This window comes from Calliphora vicina, chromosome 2 (genome assembly GCF_958450345.1).
Source record: "Calliphora vicina chromosome 2, idCalVici1.1, whole genome shotgun sequence".
NCBI lineage: Eukaryota > Metazoa > Arthropoda > Insecta > Diptera > Calliphoridae > Calliphora > Calliphora vicina.
Genome location: NC_088781.1, coordinates 99,370,465 through 99,390,398, shown reverse-complemented (window position 1 = coordinate 99,390,398; position 19,934 = coordinate 99,370,465). Strand labels below are relative to the sequence as shown.

The window sequence follows — 19,934 nt, the reverse complement described above, 5'->3', positions numbered from 1 at the left end:
AATTTTAATATTAAATGCGTTTTTCTTTGTTTTATTTAAATTCAAAGTTCTGCGCATCTAAAAAAGCACCCTTTATAATGCAAAAAACAGCACTCGTATAACCCCCTGTCTATACTTGACAAATATTTAACATAACAATTAATGAGGTTTGTTGTCAAGACAAAGTTGTCTGAGCAAAAGCACTAAGTCTGCTTTTACACAGGGCAATTTTTCTTGCGCAAGTCTAGAGTTTATAGGAGAGAGAGGCAAGAAGAAAGAAGAGGGGTACACACTTGCTTGTACTGGCAAGTCTCTTCAATTCTCTTTTGTTTTCTCATTTTCAATATGGCGTCTATTAGGTTTTGACATACAAAATTGCTCACAGACTTGCTGTGTGTAAACAGACGAGCAAGTTTAAAAGGGAATCGACGAGACTTGCTTCAAGTAAACTTGCCCTGTGTAACCCCCTGTCTATACTTGACAAATATTTATTATAACAATTAATGACGTTTGTTGTCAAGAAAAAGTTGTCTGTGCAAAAGCACTAACAATTTTGTCATAACGAAGCAATAATACTAATAACTGGATAATTTTTTATCATGACAACGATTTTGACGTTTATCATGATAAAAATTTATCAGGTATAGACAGGGGGTAAAAGCAGACTAACAATTTTGTCATAACGAAGCAATAATACTAATAAATGGAGACTATACCTGATAATTTTTTATCTTGACAACCATTTTGACGTTTATCATGATAAAAATTTGTCAAGTATAGACAGGGGGTAATTTCAATTTGTTACACTATAAAGTGCGAGTATATATGATTAATATATCAGATATAGTCATGAAAATTTTTTATATTGAAAATCGGAACATACATATTTGAGATAAAATATTTTCTGTTTTGAAGGAATCACCTAAATTTGTAGGCGTGGCTAATATTTTTATCTACATATATCTCGAATACTATGTATATCCTAATGTTAGCTGTAAATTTAAAAATTAATATTGCAAATATGATTCATAAAGTTGTATAAAATTTTAAAACCTTTTATTTTCATTTCAGCGTTTTTGTATTTTCGCGCAAGTCGTAGACACTGTTGCAGTTTGACAGCAAAATATTGTTGAGAAAACAAAGTCTGCGCAATTTAAGAGAAAACAATAGTGAAATCAACAAGAGAATACTCATTTAATATTGGCCAATTGGCCAGTTTCTCTTAACGTAAGTTAATCAATCATACAACTAAATTTAAATTGTTATTTTAACATTGGGAGGTCGGACACAAAGAAAATTACAGTCAGTTTGTTGCTTTATGCAAAAAAATAATAAATTGTTTAGTGCAAAACCAATACAAAACAAAAGAATGTTCCATAAACATGGCAACGAAAATATTAAAACCAAAAGTGTTTATATCAATCTACCCAAGAAACATGATCAACAAAATCTGAATAATAATGATGAGCAAGTGGTTGTTTATTGGTATCGTATGCCAAAATTTAAATGCATCTACTTGTTGTATACATTAATATTGTTGTTGGCCATATTTATAATGTGCCTAATGTTTAATAATTATTTGATGAAATTGTTGAAATTTGAGACTATTTTAAAATTGGACGGCTCAGTTAAAAGTGGAGCTCCTGATCAATGTCAAATGCAACTGGTGGAAAGTATACCTATACATCTTAATTATTCGGAAGATAGCCCATCATTTATGTCTTCATATGAAGCGTGGAAGCTACTCTTGAATACCAGCGAACATTCATTGGACATTGGTTCGTTTTACTGGACCCTCAGAGCAGTCGATGTTATAGACCATCCCACGGCAGCTGAAGGTGAAGATATTTTCCAAAGTTTAATGGATGTTGGTTTGAAAGGAAAAGTAAAAATACGCATTGCCCAGAGTATGCCAACGGAGAAGGAACCCGATCATGATACACAGATTTTACAGGAGAAAGGCGCAGCCGAAATACGTTCATTAGATTTTACCCGTTTATTGGGAGGAGGTGTTTTACACACAAAATTTTGGATTTCGGACAATAAACACATTTATCTGGGCAGTGCAAATATGGACTGGAGATCTTTAACCCAAGTCAAAGAGCTGGGCATTTTGGCTATGAACTGTCCCACATTGGCCAGAGATCTTAGCAAGATCTTCGAAGAATACTGGCTACTAAGTACAAATGACTCCATCATACCCAAGGAATGGCCTTCGAAATACACAACAAATTACAATTTTCAAAATCCTATGATTTTAAATGTTAACAATAAATATAATCAATTTGCCTTACTCTCAAGTTCCCCACCACCATTAACCACCAAAGGACGAGTGGATGATATTAAAGCTATACTGTATATAATAGCCAATGCCGAACAGTTTGTAAATATTGCAGTTATGGACTACATACCCATGATGATCTATACTGAAAATAAAAAATACTGGCCATTAATAGATGATGCCCTTAAAGAAGCTGCCGTCAATAGAAAAATTAAAATAAAAATGCTGATTTCCTGGTGGCGTTACTCAAATCCTTCTGAGGATTACTTTTTGAGATCATTGCAAGATATTTCAAATTCAATGCCAGGAGTTGATATACAAATCAAACGTTTCATAGTGCCCACCAATGTAGATGACTTGATGATTCCTTATGCCCGAGTGAATCACAACAAATATATGGTAACAGATAATACAGCCTATATTGGAACGTCAAACTGGTCGGGTGATTATTTTACCGATACCGCTGGTGTAGCATTAGTTTTGCCTGATACAGAAGAAGTAGCCAGGAATCGTAATGGGACATATACAATACGCACGGATTTATTAAGTGTTTTTGAAAGGGACTGGAATAGTCCCTACTCTACGAACTTAACGCTTTTTTAGTAAATTTGATTTTTAATTTTTTGTTGTAATTTTTAAAAGAAATTTTGTATTATTGTACTTTATTAAAATCAGAAAATGAAATAGATATGTATGTATTATGAAATATGAGAAATAAATTTGTTATTTTTAGCTTTTTGTAAAAATTATTTTTTACAAGCTTTTATTTAACTTGCATTTTTGTTTATTTCATGACAATACATGTTTATATGTTTGCCAAAATTGTTTATTCATACTTGAAACTTGTGACAATGCAATATTATGTGCGAAAATTATAACAAAGGGTTATTAATTAATATGCCTTGATTAGAACTTAGTATGTTCAAAAACATTAGAAAGCTGATAAAATAATCCCGAAATCATGAGGATTATTATAAAAAATTAGTTTAGTTTTTTTTGTGGCCAATTTCTTATATACAATGTAGATTCAAAGTACAAGCTTTTTGAGAATGCATGTTCGAAAATTTAAATTCGAAATATTCATGGTTCATTTAAATGCTTAACAAAACTTAAACAATTTATAACATAGAATTGATTAAGAGCTTGTCGCGACAAGCCCAGTATCAGGAAAATATTGCGACAAACTTTTATATCATATAAGTTCTATAATGTTATAAATTGTTTGATTTAATTCTGTGGACTTTTGACAAAACAACTTATGTGGTAGTTTAAAATTTTTAAGTAAAGCGTAAAAATTGTTGAATTGATCGATAACACTATGCTCGAATTTGGTACTTTTTTCTGTCAAGTGGGGCACCCGGCGGGTTAACCTAATTCGAGTACGCTGAATCCAGTGGCGCTAACCGTTTTTTTTAGGCTAGCTCTTGCTGCCATTGTTAAACATTTTATTCGATTTTTAATATATAAATAAACTATTAAAAAAATAAAAAATCAAGGCGGTTACTGCGTAACTCAATCTGAAAACGAAAATGTGTGCTAAATACATTGTAATCCGAAAAGATTTCCTTTCGAATCGCATTAAGGAGTAACCCCCCAGAAAATCTTCATTGGATAAAAGACGAAATGCGCAAGAAAGGATTTAATGTTAGACCTATGGTTTATTGGATAAACATTCTTAGAATGTTCCGTAGATTGCGTTTCTGCTATACGTTTTTTTTACTATTGAATCGTACATACAACTTAACCCAGACTAATGTTTATGGGGGGATTTCATGTCAAATGAACCCACTTTCGAAATCGATGTCTTCCGATCGGGATGATATTTCATCAAGGTTGGTTTTATTGGATAGTAATTCAGACACAATTATTCAACAAGATCGGTAAAACTCTCTGAGTTAGAAGGGGGTAAAAGATTTCACTATTGCTCTTAGCAAATAGTTTAGAAAGCTATATTTTCAAACTTTTGAAAAAAAACAAATTTTTGAAATTTTTTTCGAAATCAAAAACTTTTTTTTTCTCAAAAGGTTAGATATTTAGCTTGAAGACCTATTTGGTCGCTTAGTGGTATGCGAGTTGGATATCTATCAAAATAAGACGTACAATTTTTGATTTATTTTTTTTAAAAATCTATTTTTTTTTTCAAAATGGGCCCTTTTTTATTTTTTGCTCAATTCGTTTAAGACCTTTTTGGTCGCTTAGTGGGATGCGAGTGGGATATCTATCAAATAAATATTTTTTAACTCAAGACATAAAATTTTTGACTTTTTTTTTTGCAAAATCTAACTTTTTCCAAATTGGGCCCTTCTTTTATTTTTTTTTTTGTCTTTTCCTTATAAATATGTTGTAACTGAAGACATAACATTTTTTTCTCAAAAGAAAGCTTGCAAAACTTATACTTTTCGAATTTTGATTTGCAGCGCAGTGTCAGTGTTCCGTAATAATCCCAGACTATTGAACCACTTCTTCAGCGTTCGTTCAAAATAATCTTGGTTAAGTCGAAAAACGCATTCACTGACTGACTTGCTTTTATTTGAACACTTGTAATAAAGGTATTTATAGACGGCAATACTTAGTATTAACACTTTTCAAATTTAAAATATTATTGAAATCAGTCGGTATTTCAAAAAATCGTTTCGAAAAAACATTTATTGTTTACACGATAGTATTACAAATATTTTATTTCTTTGTTGATGATATTTTTCTGAAAATTTTATTTTTATTTTATATTTTCTTGACATTTTTATTTGCCTTATTTGTTTTTATAAATACATACCCGATACATATAAAAATAAAAAGTTTTTGAATTGTTTTAAACAAATTTTCAATAACGACCGTAAATCAAAAAAATCATTTGTATTTTATACTAAATCTAATACAAATTTTGTTTAGACGATGAAATTGTATTATGATACTTGAGTTTTTGACAAATATTAATACTGAGTATTGCCGTCTATAAATACCTTAAGAAATACTTTTTAAACTCTACAGAAAAACCGTTGAAAATGAGTGAATAAAATTTGAATAAAAAATCGATAACGTGTAACCACTCTTTTTAAATAATCAGTATTTGAAATTACATTAAAATGTAACCAATAACACCGTATTGCCAGACGTTATTTTAAAAATCATACAATTACTTTTCAAAACAATTTATTCGGAGTTGAAAAATATTTTTAAGAATTGTTTTTAAATGATGGCAATAAAATATAAAACTAAACTACAAAATAAAAAAAATATATACATATATGTACATTAGAGTGACAGCCGATTTTTTTTTTTTAGATTTCAAAGAGTGCCGGGTGGAATATTGTGACACTAGGCCTAAATGTTAAGTGCTGAAAATTTGAGCCAAATCAGGCAACGATTTCTGGACGCGCATCGAGGTCAAAGTTCAGATATATGCAAAATTATACTATTTATATGGAATAAATAGGTGAAACTCGTAAAATTTCTGCATTGTTTTCTAGAAATGTATAGATTTATTTATATTAATGAATATTACATTAAAAATTTTTTTTGGAAGTTAACCCTGCATCTCCTTTGGGTCAAAATGACCCAAAAACTGTATTATCGCCAAAATTCGGAAAAAATGCAAATTTTTCAGATATTTTAAAAATTTTGCTATTAAATAAATACTTTTGTAATTGAATGCAAAAGAATCGAAATGTGTACGTAATTATCGTTGTAATGAGATATAAATGACTAAATTTGGTTAAAAAATGTTAAAGTTATTACAAATTCGCCAGACCATTAACGTGTTTCAGGCCACTTGAACAAAAAATTTAGGAAAAAAATTAACATATTTCGAGAAAAATTAAAATAAAAGCTAATTTTTATTTAAAATATATCCGTATTTACTTGTGTATGAGTTTTTGTCTTCGTAGGATACCGTTAACCTATTCGCAGGTATGGCCAAAAAAAAATATTTTTTTTAACGGCTGTTTCAAATCTCCATTTTCAAATTTTTAAAAATTTTGTTAAACAAATTTCAGAATTTTTTGATCATCACATTGGGATTTATTGAGATCAAAATAGGGAATAAAAATATGAAAAAATTATGTCAATACCTCTTACAGTTTTTCCGTACCTGCGATTTAAATGTTGCGATTTTCAAGGAAAACTAATTTTTTGTCCATATTTAGGCGAATGAGCCCAATTTCCTTAATGTTATAAATTTTAAGTAAAACCTATTCATAATATTATAGTCCTTGTAATTTTAAATATGTTCTGAAAGTTTTACTAAAATCGGAAAACGATAACCTTTGAATCGTGAAGGTCAAAGGTCAAATTTTTCAATATTTGGAATTTTTAATGAAAAGATAGCGAAATGTTATATATTTTTGGGCCGATTTTAATGCAACTTAAGGAAAATATAACATAAAGTCCAGAATTTAAAATAGCAGATTTTAAACAAAAATGGAAATTAACCCTTAGCAGCACTTGGGGTCCAAATTACCCTCAATTTTTAAAATCACGAAAAACACAACCATTTGACCCCAAGTCCTCTTAAAGGTTAAAATTCATTTTTGCACTGTTTTTGTAAATGCTAGACCCCCATTATATATTTTCCTCAAGTTTCATGAAAATCGGCACAAAAATATATAACAGTTCGCTATCTTTTCATTAGAAATTCCAAATATTGAAAAATTTGGCCTTTGACCTTCACGATTCAAAGGTTATCGTTTTCCGATTTTAGTAAAACTTTCAGAACATATTTAAAATTACAAGGACTATAATATTATGAATAGGTTTTACTTAAAATTTATAACAGTAAGGAAATTGGACTCATTCGCCTAAATATGGACAAAAAAATAGTTTTTCTTGAAAAACGCAAAATTTAAATCGCATGTACGGAAAAACTGTAAGAGGTATTGATATAATTTTTTCATATTTTTATTCCCTATTTTGATCTCAATAAACCCCAATGTGCTGATCGAAAAAATCTGAAATTTGTTTAACAAAATTTTTAAAAATTTGAAAATGGAGTTTTGAAACAGCCGTTAAAAAAAATTATTTTTTTTGGCCATACCTGCGAATAGGTTAACGGTATCCTACGAAGACAAAAACTCGTATACAAGTAAATATGGACATATTTTAAGTAAAAATGAACTTTTATTTTAATTTTTCTCGAAATATCTTAATTTTTTTCCTAAATTTTTTGTTCAAGTGGCCTGAAACACGTTAATGGTCTGCCGAATTTGTAATAACTTTAAAATTTTTTAATCAAATTTTGTCATTTATATCTCATTACAACGATAATTACGTACATATTTCGATTCTTTTGCATTCAATTGCAAAAGTATTTATTTAGTAGCAAAATTTTTTCAAAAACTGAAAAATTTGCATTTTTCTCTAATTTTGGCGATAATACAGTTTTTGGGTCATTTTGAACCAAAGGAGATACAGGGTTAATTTCCAAAAAAAATTTTTAATGTAATATTAATATAAATAAATCTACACATTTCTAGAAAACAATGCAGAAAATTAACGAGTTTCACCTATTTATTCCATACTAACAGTAAAATTTTGCATATATCTGAACTTTGACCTCGATGCGCGTCCAGAAATCGTTGCCCGATTTGGCTCAAATTTTCAGCACTTAACAATTAGGCCTAGTGTCACAATATTCCACCCGGCACTCTTCAAAATTTTAACAAAAATTTTTTTCCATACAACTGATTGTCACTCTAATGTACATACCACGAAAATTTGTGTACTTTAAAAATCCGGTTCTTCATAAACATACTTGCGTCTCGACCAAGGCGTATTTAACAAGGTGACAGCAGTGGCGAATTGAAATAAATACAGGCGAATTCACTTATTTTTTATATATAGAGTTTGACATACGGACGTACGGGCGAATATTTTTTATATATGTAGTTTGACATTTGTGCGTGCTATTTCTATAATCAGCTGTGCTGCTGATGGCACCTTATTAAATGCACCTTGGTCTCGACTGTTGTTGTTGCTTTTAAGTTTGTTGCAGGCGAATTCATACAAGGTGGTGTCAGTTCTACAAAAACAACAATTGGTCTTAACATATGTCAAAAAACCAAAATGAAAAATTAAACAAATAAGTATTTAAACTTAATATAGTGTAGATAATTGAATAGTGAGGGCTTTACTTATTTATGTAAAAAATTATTTTTTTTAATAAGCTTAGAATATGTAGATATTTAAGTACATATAAAAACAAGCTTTGACAATTGTTAGAACCAAAAAGCGAAAAAAAAACGTTTTCAGCTGTTTGACTGACTCCACCTTGTATAAATTCGCCTTGGCTGCATATCTATCAAAAATTTATTTTCCCTCAAGACGAATTTATAGAAGGTGACCAACAGCTGATTATTTTTTTATTCACTTTTTTAGACAATTGAATCCCAAAAGCAAAAAAAAAAAACATTAATAGTTCAATTACCTTTTAACAAAAACAAAGTACCAGTTGTTTTTGTAAATGTATTTATTGTAGTTCAGTCGTCATCTTCTATAAATTCGCCTTGCTTTCCCTCATTCGTTGCTACCGTTTACACAAACACACACATTGGAAGAGTTACATACCATCAAAGTAAATTAATAAAGTAGCGACAGTACTACAACAAATACAACAGTTACAAAAACCACAAGCAATTTTGTTTTTGGTTTAAGGTCTGAGCTGTCAAAGTTGCCTGTTGTTGTTTTTGCTTTTGGGCTTGTTGTATTTTTCGCCACAACAACCACTAGTGAATTGACATTTCAGACCAAAGTAAAAAAAATAGTCAGCTGTTCTACTGAGTCTACTTTATTAATTTACTTTGCATACCATCACATACTATATACTTTGTGATAACACTGTTCAGAAAATTTCCGTACAAACGTGATGGAAATGAAACATAGTCGAGTTAGCTTAGATACAAACCATTCTTAGCATTATGCAATATGGTTCTATAATTTGAGTGTTCGAACTATCGACTTTTTGGTGGGAAAAAAGTCGAACAATCGAAAACTTTATCACAAAGGTCGACTTTTTCTTTCCAATTATATTGCATATATTTACAATTCTTGTTGCTTCCATTTTAACACTTTTAATCAGATAATACAAAAAAAACTATTTCATTAACACAAACGAACTTCCAAAAAATATTTTTGGTTTTTTTTTAAAAAAACAATAGCGGTATTCACAATGTGAGTACTTCTTCTAGCAAAGGAGTATTTTAGCAGAAACCAAAAACAAAACTATATAATGCATAGAGAAATACGTATAGAGCAGAAACTAAAAAAAAACTGAAGCAAAAAAATTACTTAAAAAATCACACTTACGTGTTTTAGTTTTCAAATAGTTTTTTGTATATTCTCACCACTTAGGTGTTTGATAACCAGGGAAATCAAAATATGCAAATGCTTTTTTTTTCTGGTGAGTCAAATGAGCACATGGATAAGATATTTACACGTTTCAGAACTATTTAAGAATATTGGCATCGATTTGTTGGTGCATATTTACCGTTAAATGCATATTTTTGCATATATTTATGCGCTATTTTAATAATAGCGCCATCTAAATATCAAATTTTAGTTCTAATTCAAACTTAACCGTTCTAAGCAGAAAAATCAATTTATAAAATCTTTCCAGGTCAAATATACATTAAATAATTTGGGAGTTGTTTGAATTTTTAAATTTAATTGTAATAAAATGTTTTTTTAATTTTTAAGGTCGCTTTTTTACAACTCTGTGTGTTTGAGGAGTGTGGTGAAAGTGGTTTGAAAACCAATACATATAAACAAAATGTTACCAATACATTCAAAGAGTTAGGTTTTTTTGACAGCGTTTCACTTCTTGTTATTTTTCTTTGCTGTAAACTATGTAATTTTGAATTTGATTCAGTGCTGTCATTTCAGAAAATTAATGTAGCATATTTTCAATTTGTTTACAAAATTATTTTTTTCAGGAAAAAAATATCATTTATGCCAGAAAAGAAAACGCCACCTGTTCTGTAAACCGAATCAGACTAACGTTTTCGTTTTTAAACGAATTCACATATTATGGTGTTCTGTAAATCGAATGTACATGATTTACTCGATTTAATTTAGAGTAAATAATTATTCGTTTTAGAGGATTCTGTAAACCAAGTCCGAGTAACGTTATCGTTTAAAAACGAATATTTTGGTGTTCTCTAAATCGAATCCAAATGATTTACTCGTTTTACTTTCGATTAAACAAACCTTTTTCAACATACAAAATCGATCGATTTTCAGAACATCAATTTCTCAATTATTCGTTTTTGAAAATCGCTCGTTTTTGAAATCACTCGATTTATAGAATAGGTGCGATATTAACTATATTTATGAAATAAATTGTTACATTTGATATTTTTTAATGTGAAGCAAAAATACCGGGATCCCGGGATTTACATTTATAAAATCCGAATCCCGGGATTGAAAAATCCAATTGCATTGTCTTCCCTATTCAGGACTCATTAAGGGTCCTCATGTAAACGCTTAAAAGCCTCGCAAACTGTGCAATCTGTGCATTTTTACACTCTCGCAAATGAAATGTCAAAAAATGTATGGAAATTCGTTTGCACAACTCCGATAAGTTTGCGCGACAATTTAGACTCGCAAACTTGAATTTATTGTGCATTTGATGAATCAGCTGCTTTTGTTTACTTTTATTTATAAGAAATAAAAATCAAATAAAATATAAAAATTTTGTGCATGTGAAAATTGTGTAACTTTGGAACAGAATGATTGTATTAAATGACATTGTGTATGAAAACATTAACCAACAGCTAGAACATAAACAAAGTCCTCCAAACTATGTATACCACCGTTTGTTCCAAAGATTTAACTTTCATTCAACATTTTAAAATTAAAATTTATACAATTTGAAAAAAAATTATTAAAGCTTTTGTTGAATTTATGTATTTTTATTTGACAAATATAAATTTTCTGTATAAACTTGCACAAAATTGAAAAGGTGGGTTCATGAAACACGTCGCGCAAATTTTGCACATTTGCACAAATGGGAAACTTAAGCGTTTAAATGAGTACCCTTATTGTATAATACAACTCTACAAATTATTTTAAATACAGCAAACTTCATAATTAAATATTATTTAAAACAGGAAATAAATTTTTGATAAATTTCCGTAAATTTCGTGAATTATTAAAAAATGTATTGCCCTCTTGGGAATCATTTATTACGAGGTTCAGGAGTGTTTATAACAAATCCACGTCACATAAGCTTCATCCACAAAATTTTTCCTGAGTTTTTGCTATCGGAAAAAGTCTGTGCAAAATGTAAAAAAGACATAGAAGTGGCATATGAATACAAAATAAAACGGGCTTTAAAATTAAGAGGTCGCAATGGTTCTTTAATTAGTTCCCACACTTCGGACGAATCGTCCGTAGTAGGAAATCGCAACAATGAAAGAAATACCAATGCAAGTAATGTTCAGAAAAATTTAGTTGCACCATCGAGCACATCAACTGATGACGATGGCCAACCGACTACAAGTGCCCAAGCAGCAGCTAAACGTAAAAGAAAAGAAGAACACCAGAAAAGTGTTCAACCACAAAATCTCTTGGCCATTAATGTACAAAGAGGTGCCCGTTTGCCGCATATACAACCTGTTCCCAGACGTCATCAATTCGTTCATACAAATCCAGATATAATGGACATTTACGCTATGGGCATGACAGGGGGCTAATTTTATTTACTAATTTTGAACAGATTCTTGTTTTAATTATAAAATAAATTTATCTTTAAACTCGTTTAATTTACACTGTGCAACAAAAAAAAAAAATACATGGGAAGTGATACCATTTTTCTGGTGGGTATTGTCGAGTACAACAACAATCTGGGCCGAATTACCGCACTCATGATCGAATGAACTATCGTATCGAAAAATGGTTTCGATATCGTAATTATAACAAAATGTACTAAAAATCATGCTCGATATCGAATGCCGTAATCTCAAATCAGAAAATTACAATCGAATTTACTCGATATCAAATGCGGTAATTCGGCCCCTGTTTTTTAAAAATTTGCCAAACATTTTCAAAATCTTGAGTTATGGGTAAACCCAGTTTTTTTCTTCGTACCTTTATGTACTTATAACTTAGTTGAATATAAACTGACATTAAGTTTCTCGGCAGATTTGGAAGGAAGAAACAGATACTCGACAATACCTATCAGAAAAATAGTACAATTTCCCGGGTATTTCTACTTCATTCTTTTTTCTATTACTGTGTTTTTAATTGTATTAAAATATAAATTAATTAGCATATTACCAGCTACTTCGTTAGCATATATTTTGATATTAAAATAAACGTATATCAATGTACAATTAAAAAATGTGTTACTTATGTAGCATGAAACACCTTAACTTATCAAATTATTTGATTAGCATATAACGTTTGTACATAATTTTTAAAATATTTAATCGTCCTATTCCATCTGATTCCTATTTGTTTGAATTTAGCTAGGTCGTTTATTATAGACTATTCAAAAAGTACCATTAGAATAATGAAAAATTACAATAAAATCCCCACTTGTAGATTTCCTTTCGCTTAGGTCTATGTTTTTATTTTCATTGGTGAAGAGAATACAAAAAGTACAATTCGAATAAAGAAAATGTAGCAAAAGTCTCACCCTTGAATTCACACTCATGACCATAAAGCTTAATTTCATGTTTCTAGGACCTTATATTGCTATGGAAAATTCAGAAATTATCGTTAGAATAAAGAAAAAGTACTATAAAGTACTATCATTAGAATAAAAAAAATATGTACCATACATATTTAAAAAAGTCAAACTCTTAATCACTCAGCTCCATATGTATATGCTAAATTTCATATATCTTATTATATTATTGTAAAAAATTCAAGAATTACCGTTAGAATAAAGAAACAGTTCCATAATGTCACTACTTGTAGATTCGGGTCCATAAAAACTTAGCATAATGTTTCTAAGTTCATTGGTGATGAAAATAGAAAAAGTACTACTTTGAATTCTCATTCACATAGAACTATATATGCTTAGTTTTATGTTTATAGGTCCATTATTATTACAATAAAGAAAAAGTACCATGAAGTATACCCTTGAATTTACACTCACTTGGGACTATATACGTTTAATTTCATAATTCTAAGTCCATTGTTGTGGAAAATTCAAAAAAGTACCATTAGAATATAGGAAAAGTACCAAAAAGCCCCAACTTGTGGTTTCCCATTTACTCGGTTCATGTTTCTAGGTTCATTTGTGAAGAAATTACAAAAAGGTACTAATCGAATAAAGAAAGTACCAAAAAGTCTCTCCCTAGAATTCTCACTCACTTAGGACAATATATTCTTAATTTTATGTTTCTAAGTCAATTGTTATAGAAAATTCAAAAAAGTACCATTGAAATAAAGAAAAAGTACCATGAAGTATACGCTTCAATTTTCACTTACTTAGGACCATATACGTTTAATTTCATATTTTTATGTCCATTATTACAGAAAATTCAAAAAGTACCATTAGAATATAGAAAAAGTACCAAAAAGCAGCCACTTGTGGTTTTCCACTCACTCGGGTCAATATATCACTTTTATTTCATGTTTCTAGGTTAATTGGTGAAGAAATTATAAAAAGTACCATTCGTATAAAGAAAAAGTACCAAAAAGTCTCCCCCTAGAATTCCCACTCACTTAGAACCTATACGCTTAATTTAATATTTGTATGTCCATTATTACAGAAAATTCAAATGGTACCATTGGAATATAGAAAAAGTACCTAAATGCAGTGGATTCCCACTCACTCCGGTCCATATAAGCCAAATTTCATGTTTTTAGGTTCATTGGTGAAGAAATTACAAAAAGTACCATTCGAATAAAGAAAAAGTACCAAAAAGTCTACCCCTAGTATTCTCACTCACTTAGGACCATATATGCTTAGTTTCATGTTTCTAATTTCATTGTTATATAAAATTCAAAAACATTAGAAGAATAAAAAATTACCTATAGTTCAGTTCTCACATTTTGGTACCTAAATATTATCCCCTATTCCTAACACTAACTTCACTCAGATACATATCAGCTAACTTTAATGTCGATAAGTGAAATAATTTAAAATATTAAAAAAATACCATTAGGAGAAAAGTACCAATTTCCCTTTTGATCCTTGAACGCCCCTCAAGTTTGAAATTTAAAAATATTCCATTTTTCAAAAATTGTTTATGCTACAGTCATGTCTCAAATCTAAAAATCCATGCGCCAATGTTAAAAAAATTATCAAAATTGGCTTAATAATTTAAAATAAAATGTATTTTCCCGATTTTATTCCCTTTTTGGTACCTTTTTTATCCCCATTGCGGTTGTAAAATTTTATTCAAATAAAAATCTTTAAGTTTTTTTACCCGGTTTCTCCCCTAAAAGGTTAGAATTTCGAAAAAGTACGAAACACCTGTCAGCTTATTTTTAAATGGAGTAACATGCAATTTTAAGTTTTTTGTATCTTTATTAGTTTTGAAGATATCGAGCCCTAATCGCAAAAATAACGTAAGCGACATTTTTTCAAAATTTACTTTTTAATGAAAATCGATAGAAATTTGTGGTGCCTATCAACACCCGAAATAATGAAAATTAAGTGTTTATATATACAGAGATACCGCAATTTCAATTATACGTAAGCGACACTCACCTTTTTGCTTTACCGCAAAAATAACGTAAGCGACATAAAAGCAAAAAGGGGCAGTAAATGAAAGTAAGAGTAGGCGAAGAACTAGAGAGAAAATCAAAAGAAATTGAAATACAAAAAGATAGATGTACTAAATGTGATCAAGGAAAAAATTTAGACAGCAGTCCCATACAAATAGAAGAATTTAAGTTTAAGAATTTTTTTGAAGAAACAAAAACAAAGGACGGAAAATATTTTGTTTTTATGTGCTAGTTTCGACCTTCAAAAAGTTTTGAATATGCCTCATAGTAAAACAAGTAAGAAAGTATGGTTGGTCAAGGCCGACCATATAATACCCTTCACTAAAAAAAAGAGCAAAATCATTTTTCTTTTAAAATTTCAATAATTTATATTTTTGAGTGATTTTCGGAAGTGGGCCTTATATGGGAGCTATGACCAATTATACACCGATCACCATGAAATTAGGTCGTGTGATTTATGTTTACATGAAAGTTATTTATGTTGAATTTTATGTGTATACCAACATTTTTAAGAGATTTATAATAAAACTTATTTGGAGCAAAATTTGTGGATATATCCATATAAATGAAATATTTATGACCGATAAAGTCCAATTTCGGGAGGACATTTGTATGGGGGCTGGGTGAAATAATGGACTGATTTCAGCAAGTTTCAATAGGCTCCGTCCTTGGGCCGAAAAAATATGTGTACCAAATTTTATCGAAATATCTTCAAAATTGCGACATGTACTCTGCGCACAAGCTTTACATGGACAGCCAGTCAGTCGGACGGACATCGTTTAATCGACTTAGAAAGTGATTCTGAGTCGATCGGTATACTATTGGTATACTTTAAGGTGGGTGCACAAACGCATAATACCCTCCCCACTATGGTGTTGTAGGGTATAAATATTACACTGTTTTATTCAAGAAAATACTAGTATTACAATTTAAATGTTTATGGATTGTGTTTTTTATGGGGTGAAAAAGATGTCAAACGATGTTGTAATGAAATTTGTACTTCAATATACAAATATCTCCTTATTTTAGATGAACGGAAAACTGTGAACGATTTAAGTTTGTATTGCGATAGCTGTGCCTGGCAAAAACATAATAAAGCCAAGTTAACCATGATAGCTTATTTCACTATATCATCCAAATTCATTAAATCTATATATATTATATATATATATCTATTTGCCTAAAACATTCCCAAAATAGCTTCAGCCGTTTGGGCTGTGCGCTGATGAATCCGTCAGTCAGTCAGTAACGTTACTCTTTTATATATTGTGGATTTCATGTCAAGTGAACCAATTTTTAAAAACGATGTCTTCCGATCGGGATGAAATTTGCACCAAGGTTAGACCTATTGGATAGTAATTCAGATACAAGTTTTCTACAAGATCGGTCAAGAACAGAGAGTTCTTGACCGAACAGTGTTTTTTCACATCCATGTAACTTATTACCTATTGTTCTTAGCAAAATGTGTCCCAAATAGTTTAGATAGCTATTTCTTCAATCTTTCGGAAAAAAATATTTAAAAAAAAAATAAAAAAATTTTAATATTTTTTTCCCAAAATCAAAAACATTTTTGACTTTTTTTCAAAATGGGAGCTTTTTTTCTTAAAAGAAAACTTAGATATTTTCCTTGAAGACCTATTTGGTCGCTTAGTTGGATGTGAGTTCGATATCTATCAAAATAAATGTTTTGTAACTCAAAACAAGATATTTTTGACTTTTTTTGCAAAATCAAAAACTTTGTTCCCTCCTTCGGTACACATAATTCTGATCCATGGAGTTGAGGTGATCCAGCATGCATTAGTCTCAATAGGTGCATTATCGCAGGAAGCAGCTGAACCGAGCAAAATAAGGATATAAAACAGTTTAGATTTCAACATACATGAAAAATATCTCGCATTGCTACAAATACAGATCATTTAATTAGGGTATTTTTAAGTTCAGATTCATTTATTTCTGGAGCCCGAAACTTACTAACAAAGAAAATAAGTAGTTTAAGTAAAGGAGTTTTAAATTTACTTAATAAATTATATATATTAATATGTTATTTTACCTTATATTACTTAACCCTGGATGGTTACCGCATTATATAACTTTTTAAATCAATTCAATTAAAATGGAATAAAAATGGTTTAAAACAAACGAATTTTCATATTGAAATACTTTATTTCAAAAATTCTTAAAAGAAATCTATATGCCAATTAACCCATCAAAGATCAAATGGCTACTGTGGCTACAGTTGTTTATATTTTTTCCTAAAAATTTGCAAACTTTAAGTTCTTTGGGCATGCTATGAGATCACAGATCATCATACCCTAGCTTTTTCAGTTTTGGAGATATTGATTTATGACCGCTTGTTCATATAAGGGAAACCACTGTGCAATGGGAGTAAGTTTTAAACTCCCACAGTATGTGCTCAATGAATATTTTTATAAACATTAACAAAATGTATTAATATTGTATTATGCCATAAATTATTACTTCCGTCTTATATTATTAGCTCTGCGTATTAGAACGTTTATTTATTTTCCTATTTCTAAAAAAAAACATTAAATTAACCACCCGCGATCATTTTAATGTAAAGTGTAGTAACTAAATAAATAAATATTACAAAAACACACAAATATACACTCATACTTGTATATCTATGACTTCCTTGTTATCCTTCCTCATTAATGTTACACTTATTAAATTGAACACTAATTAAAAGCTTACAGGAACAACAAAAAAAAAAAAAAAACAATAAACAGAACTTAAATGGTAAGAGAAGGGTGTCTGTAAAAGTTCCTTAAGAGGGGATTTTAATTATTTTTTGTTCTCCCCTCTCACTGTTTAGCGATGGGGACATGCGGTGTAAGAGAAGACAAGTCTACATCCAGTAATGAGTAGTAAAAATACTACACTTACTCAGTCACTTACTCAATTGTTTTTGTTGACACACTGTTTTGTGTTGATGTTGTTAATAAAACCCAATTTAAAGTAAATGAGTAAAGTCTGTCTGTCAGTCAGTCCGTCTTTCGTCCTGGGATAAATACTCGTACAACACATCTACACACATGTGATTGGATGGATGTGTTTTCACTTATTGATGTCGTTAATTCCTTTAGATTGTGCGAAATCACAGTGGGACTTCAATATAAAGAAAGTCTGTGCGTATTAGTTTTGTATTTTATACTTAGATAATTGATCTTAATTAATTTATAGAAATACTTTTAGTTGAAGAAGGAGGTCTTTTTTTGTTAATTAAACAAAAATGATATTTCGTACCATAGATGCTGTTTTTATTGGGTGTATTTAATTACATTACACTCTGTATAGTAGACTGCAACATTTCCAAAATTATTAAAAAATTGTTTAAATTTTTTATTGAATTTTGTCCAATTATTTGAGAATTTTTACTGGGTTTTGGCTTGATTTAGTATTAAACGGGTCCCGGGTATTTCCAGAAATGAACAGATTTTTTTAATATTTTCCGGGAATGGAAAAAGTCCAAGAAACTAGGAACCCTACATTGCATCCACAAAAAGTGACCCTGTCATGTGGATTTCATGTCGGAAGTATGATTTTTTCGTCGTTGAAAACTTTATTATTACTTTCTTACGACAACGATACAGTTTAGACTTTGCAGATTACAAATTTAGTTCTAGAATTTTGCAACCGAAACTGGAAGATATAGAAGTCAAAGTACATTAGGATAAACATTTCCAAAACAAAGGAAATGAGAATCAATTGCAACGGCAGTTTACCCTACAGCAAAACACGGAATGAGCTAAAAACCATAGCATCGGATTAACTAAAATGGAATGCATTCGTTGAGGGAACTCCCAGCTGTTAAGCAAGTAGTCAATGTATCCCTTAAAGACAGTAATTGTCACAAATGTCTTATCACTTGGCTGCACTTGTGTGCACTTTGTAGTTTAGAGAGAAGACAATTGGTTACTTTATACATCCCAAGTAATCTAGCGTGAAGACAACTGACATTTAAGTGTCTCTAAGTAATCTGGAGTGTAGTCACTTTAAACGTTTTGTGAGTAATTCGTACAAACTGGTTTTATACAAATTGTGTTGATATAATTCTCATACAGTTAATTTTTGTTTTTGCTTAAGTATCTGGTATTCCATGTAACATAGCCTGAAGTCAATAGTCACTTTAGTGTCTCCTAGTAACCTATGGTGAAGTCACTTCAAACTTTTATTTGTACTGCACTTTTTTTCCAACAGAAGCGTTGACTACTTTCGATCAGCTATCAGATAGTCACAATGTAATCAAAAGGGTCAATTGACACCCTGCTTAGGCCATGCACGTGTTAAAATAACTAGTCAAGTAGCTGATCAAGTAACCAGTACAAAGCTAACTGACGCTATGTAACCAGTATATGAATCCAATGCGTTGCCTACTTTGGACCAGCTATTAGACAGTCCCATTGTAATCAAAAAGAGACAATTGACCCCCTGCCTAGGACATGCCCGTGTTAAAATGACTAGTCACGTGGCTATTGAAGTAACTAGCTCCCACCCTAAATGATGGGTAAAATCACTAGATCGGTACTGTCTCCTAGAACTGCTGGGCTTTTATCTGCACGAAAGTATGATTTCTGTCCCTGTCGTAGAAACCAATCGGTGCTTCTGACAAATCGCGCACCCTTGTAAAACAGTAAGCGTTCCCCCTGATCAGAGCAGTTCGAAGTAGCTATTCCTTGGGAAATCCTTACGTTCCGCGTCTAATTAAACCTTTACATTTGTTCATAACATATGATGACCGTTCTGGAGAGAACTTCTACTTTCCTCTTGGAAACTCATATTCTCTAGTTCCAATTCATCAATTTACAGCAATAAAGGCTCGTTGATCATGGATGGCTTTCATCAGCGATCTCGAATGGATATAATGACTTTTCAAGATTGAAACGTTATTTCAAACGAAAGTCGTCAAAATTGTTCCGTAAAAAATAGTCATGTTCCCGGATTCTGATGAGTATGTCTTGATTTTGCTTGTCAATCTGTATTC

The 19,934-nt window shown here is 30.5% G+C and overlaps 2 protein-coding genes and 1 pseudogene across 5 annotated transcripts in view; all 3 read left to right on the top strand.

Annotated features, from left to right (window-relative positions):
• LOC135949986 (uncharacterized) overlaps positions 1-19,934 on the top strand; it is a 260,167-nt gene that overhangs the window by 102,816 nt on the left and 137,417 nt on the right. For 2 of the 4 annotated variants that reach the window (XR_010575922.1, XM_065499469.1), the window contains exon 2: positions 1,051-1,206. The exons of the other annotated variants lie outside the window; for them this stretch is intronic. The gene's annotated coding sequence lies outside the window, so the exon portion shown is untranslated. The remainder of the gene's footprint in view (positions 1-1,050; positions 1,207-19,934) is intronic. 4 annotated transcript variants of the gene reach the window in all.
• LOC135949985 (5'-3' exonuclease PLD3-like) lies at positions 1,260-3,031 on the top strand. The gene has a single exon (XM_065499467.1). It carries the CDS (start codon positions 1,298-1,300, stop codon positions 2,861-2,863), a length of 1,566 nt encoding a protein of 521 aa, XP_065355539.1. The 5' UTR covers positions 1,260-1,297; the 3' UTR covers positions 2,864-3,031.
• LOC135952623 (uncharacterized) lies at positions 11,401-11,943 on the top strand (annotated as a pseudogene).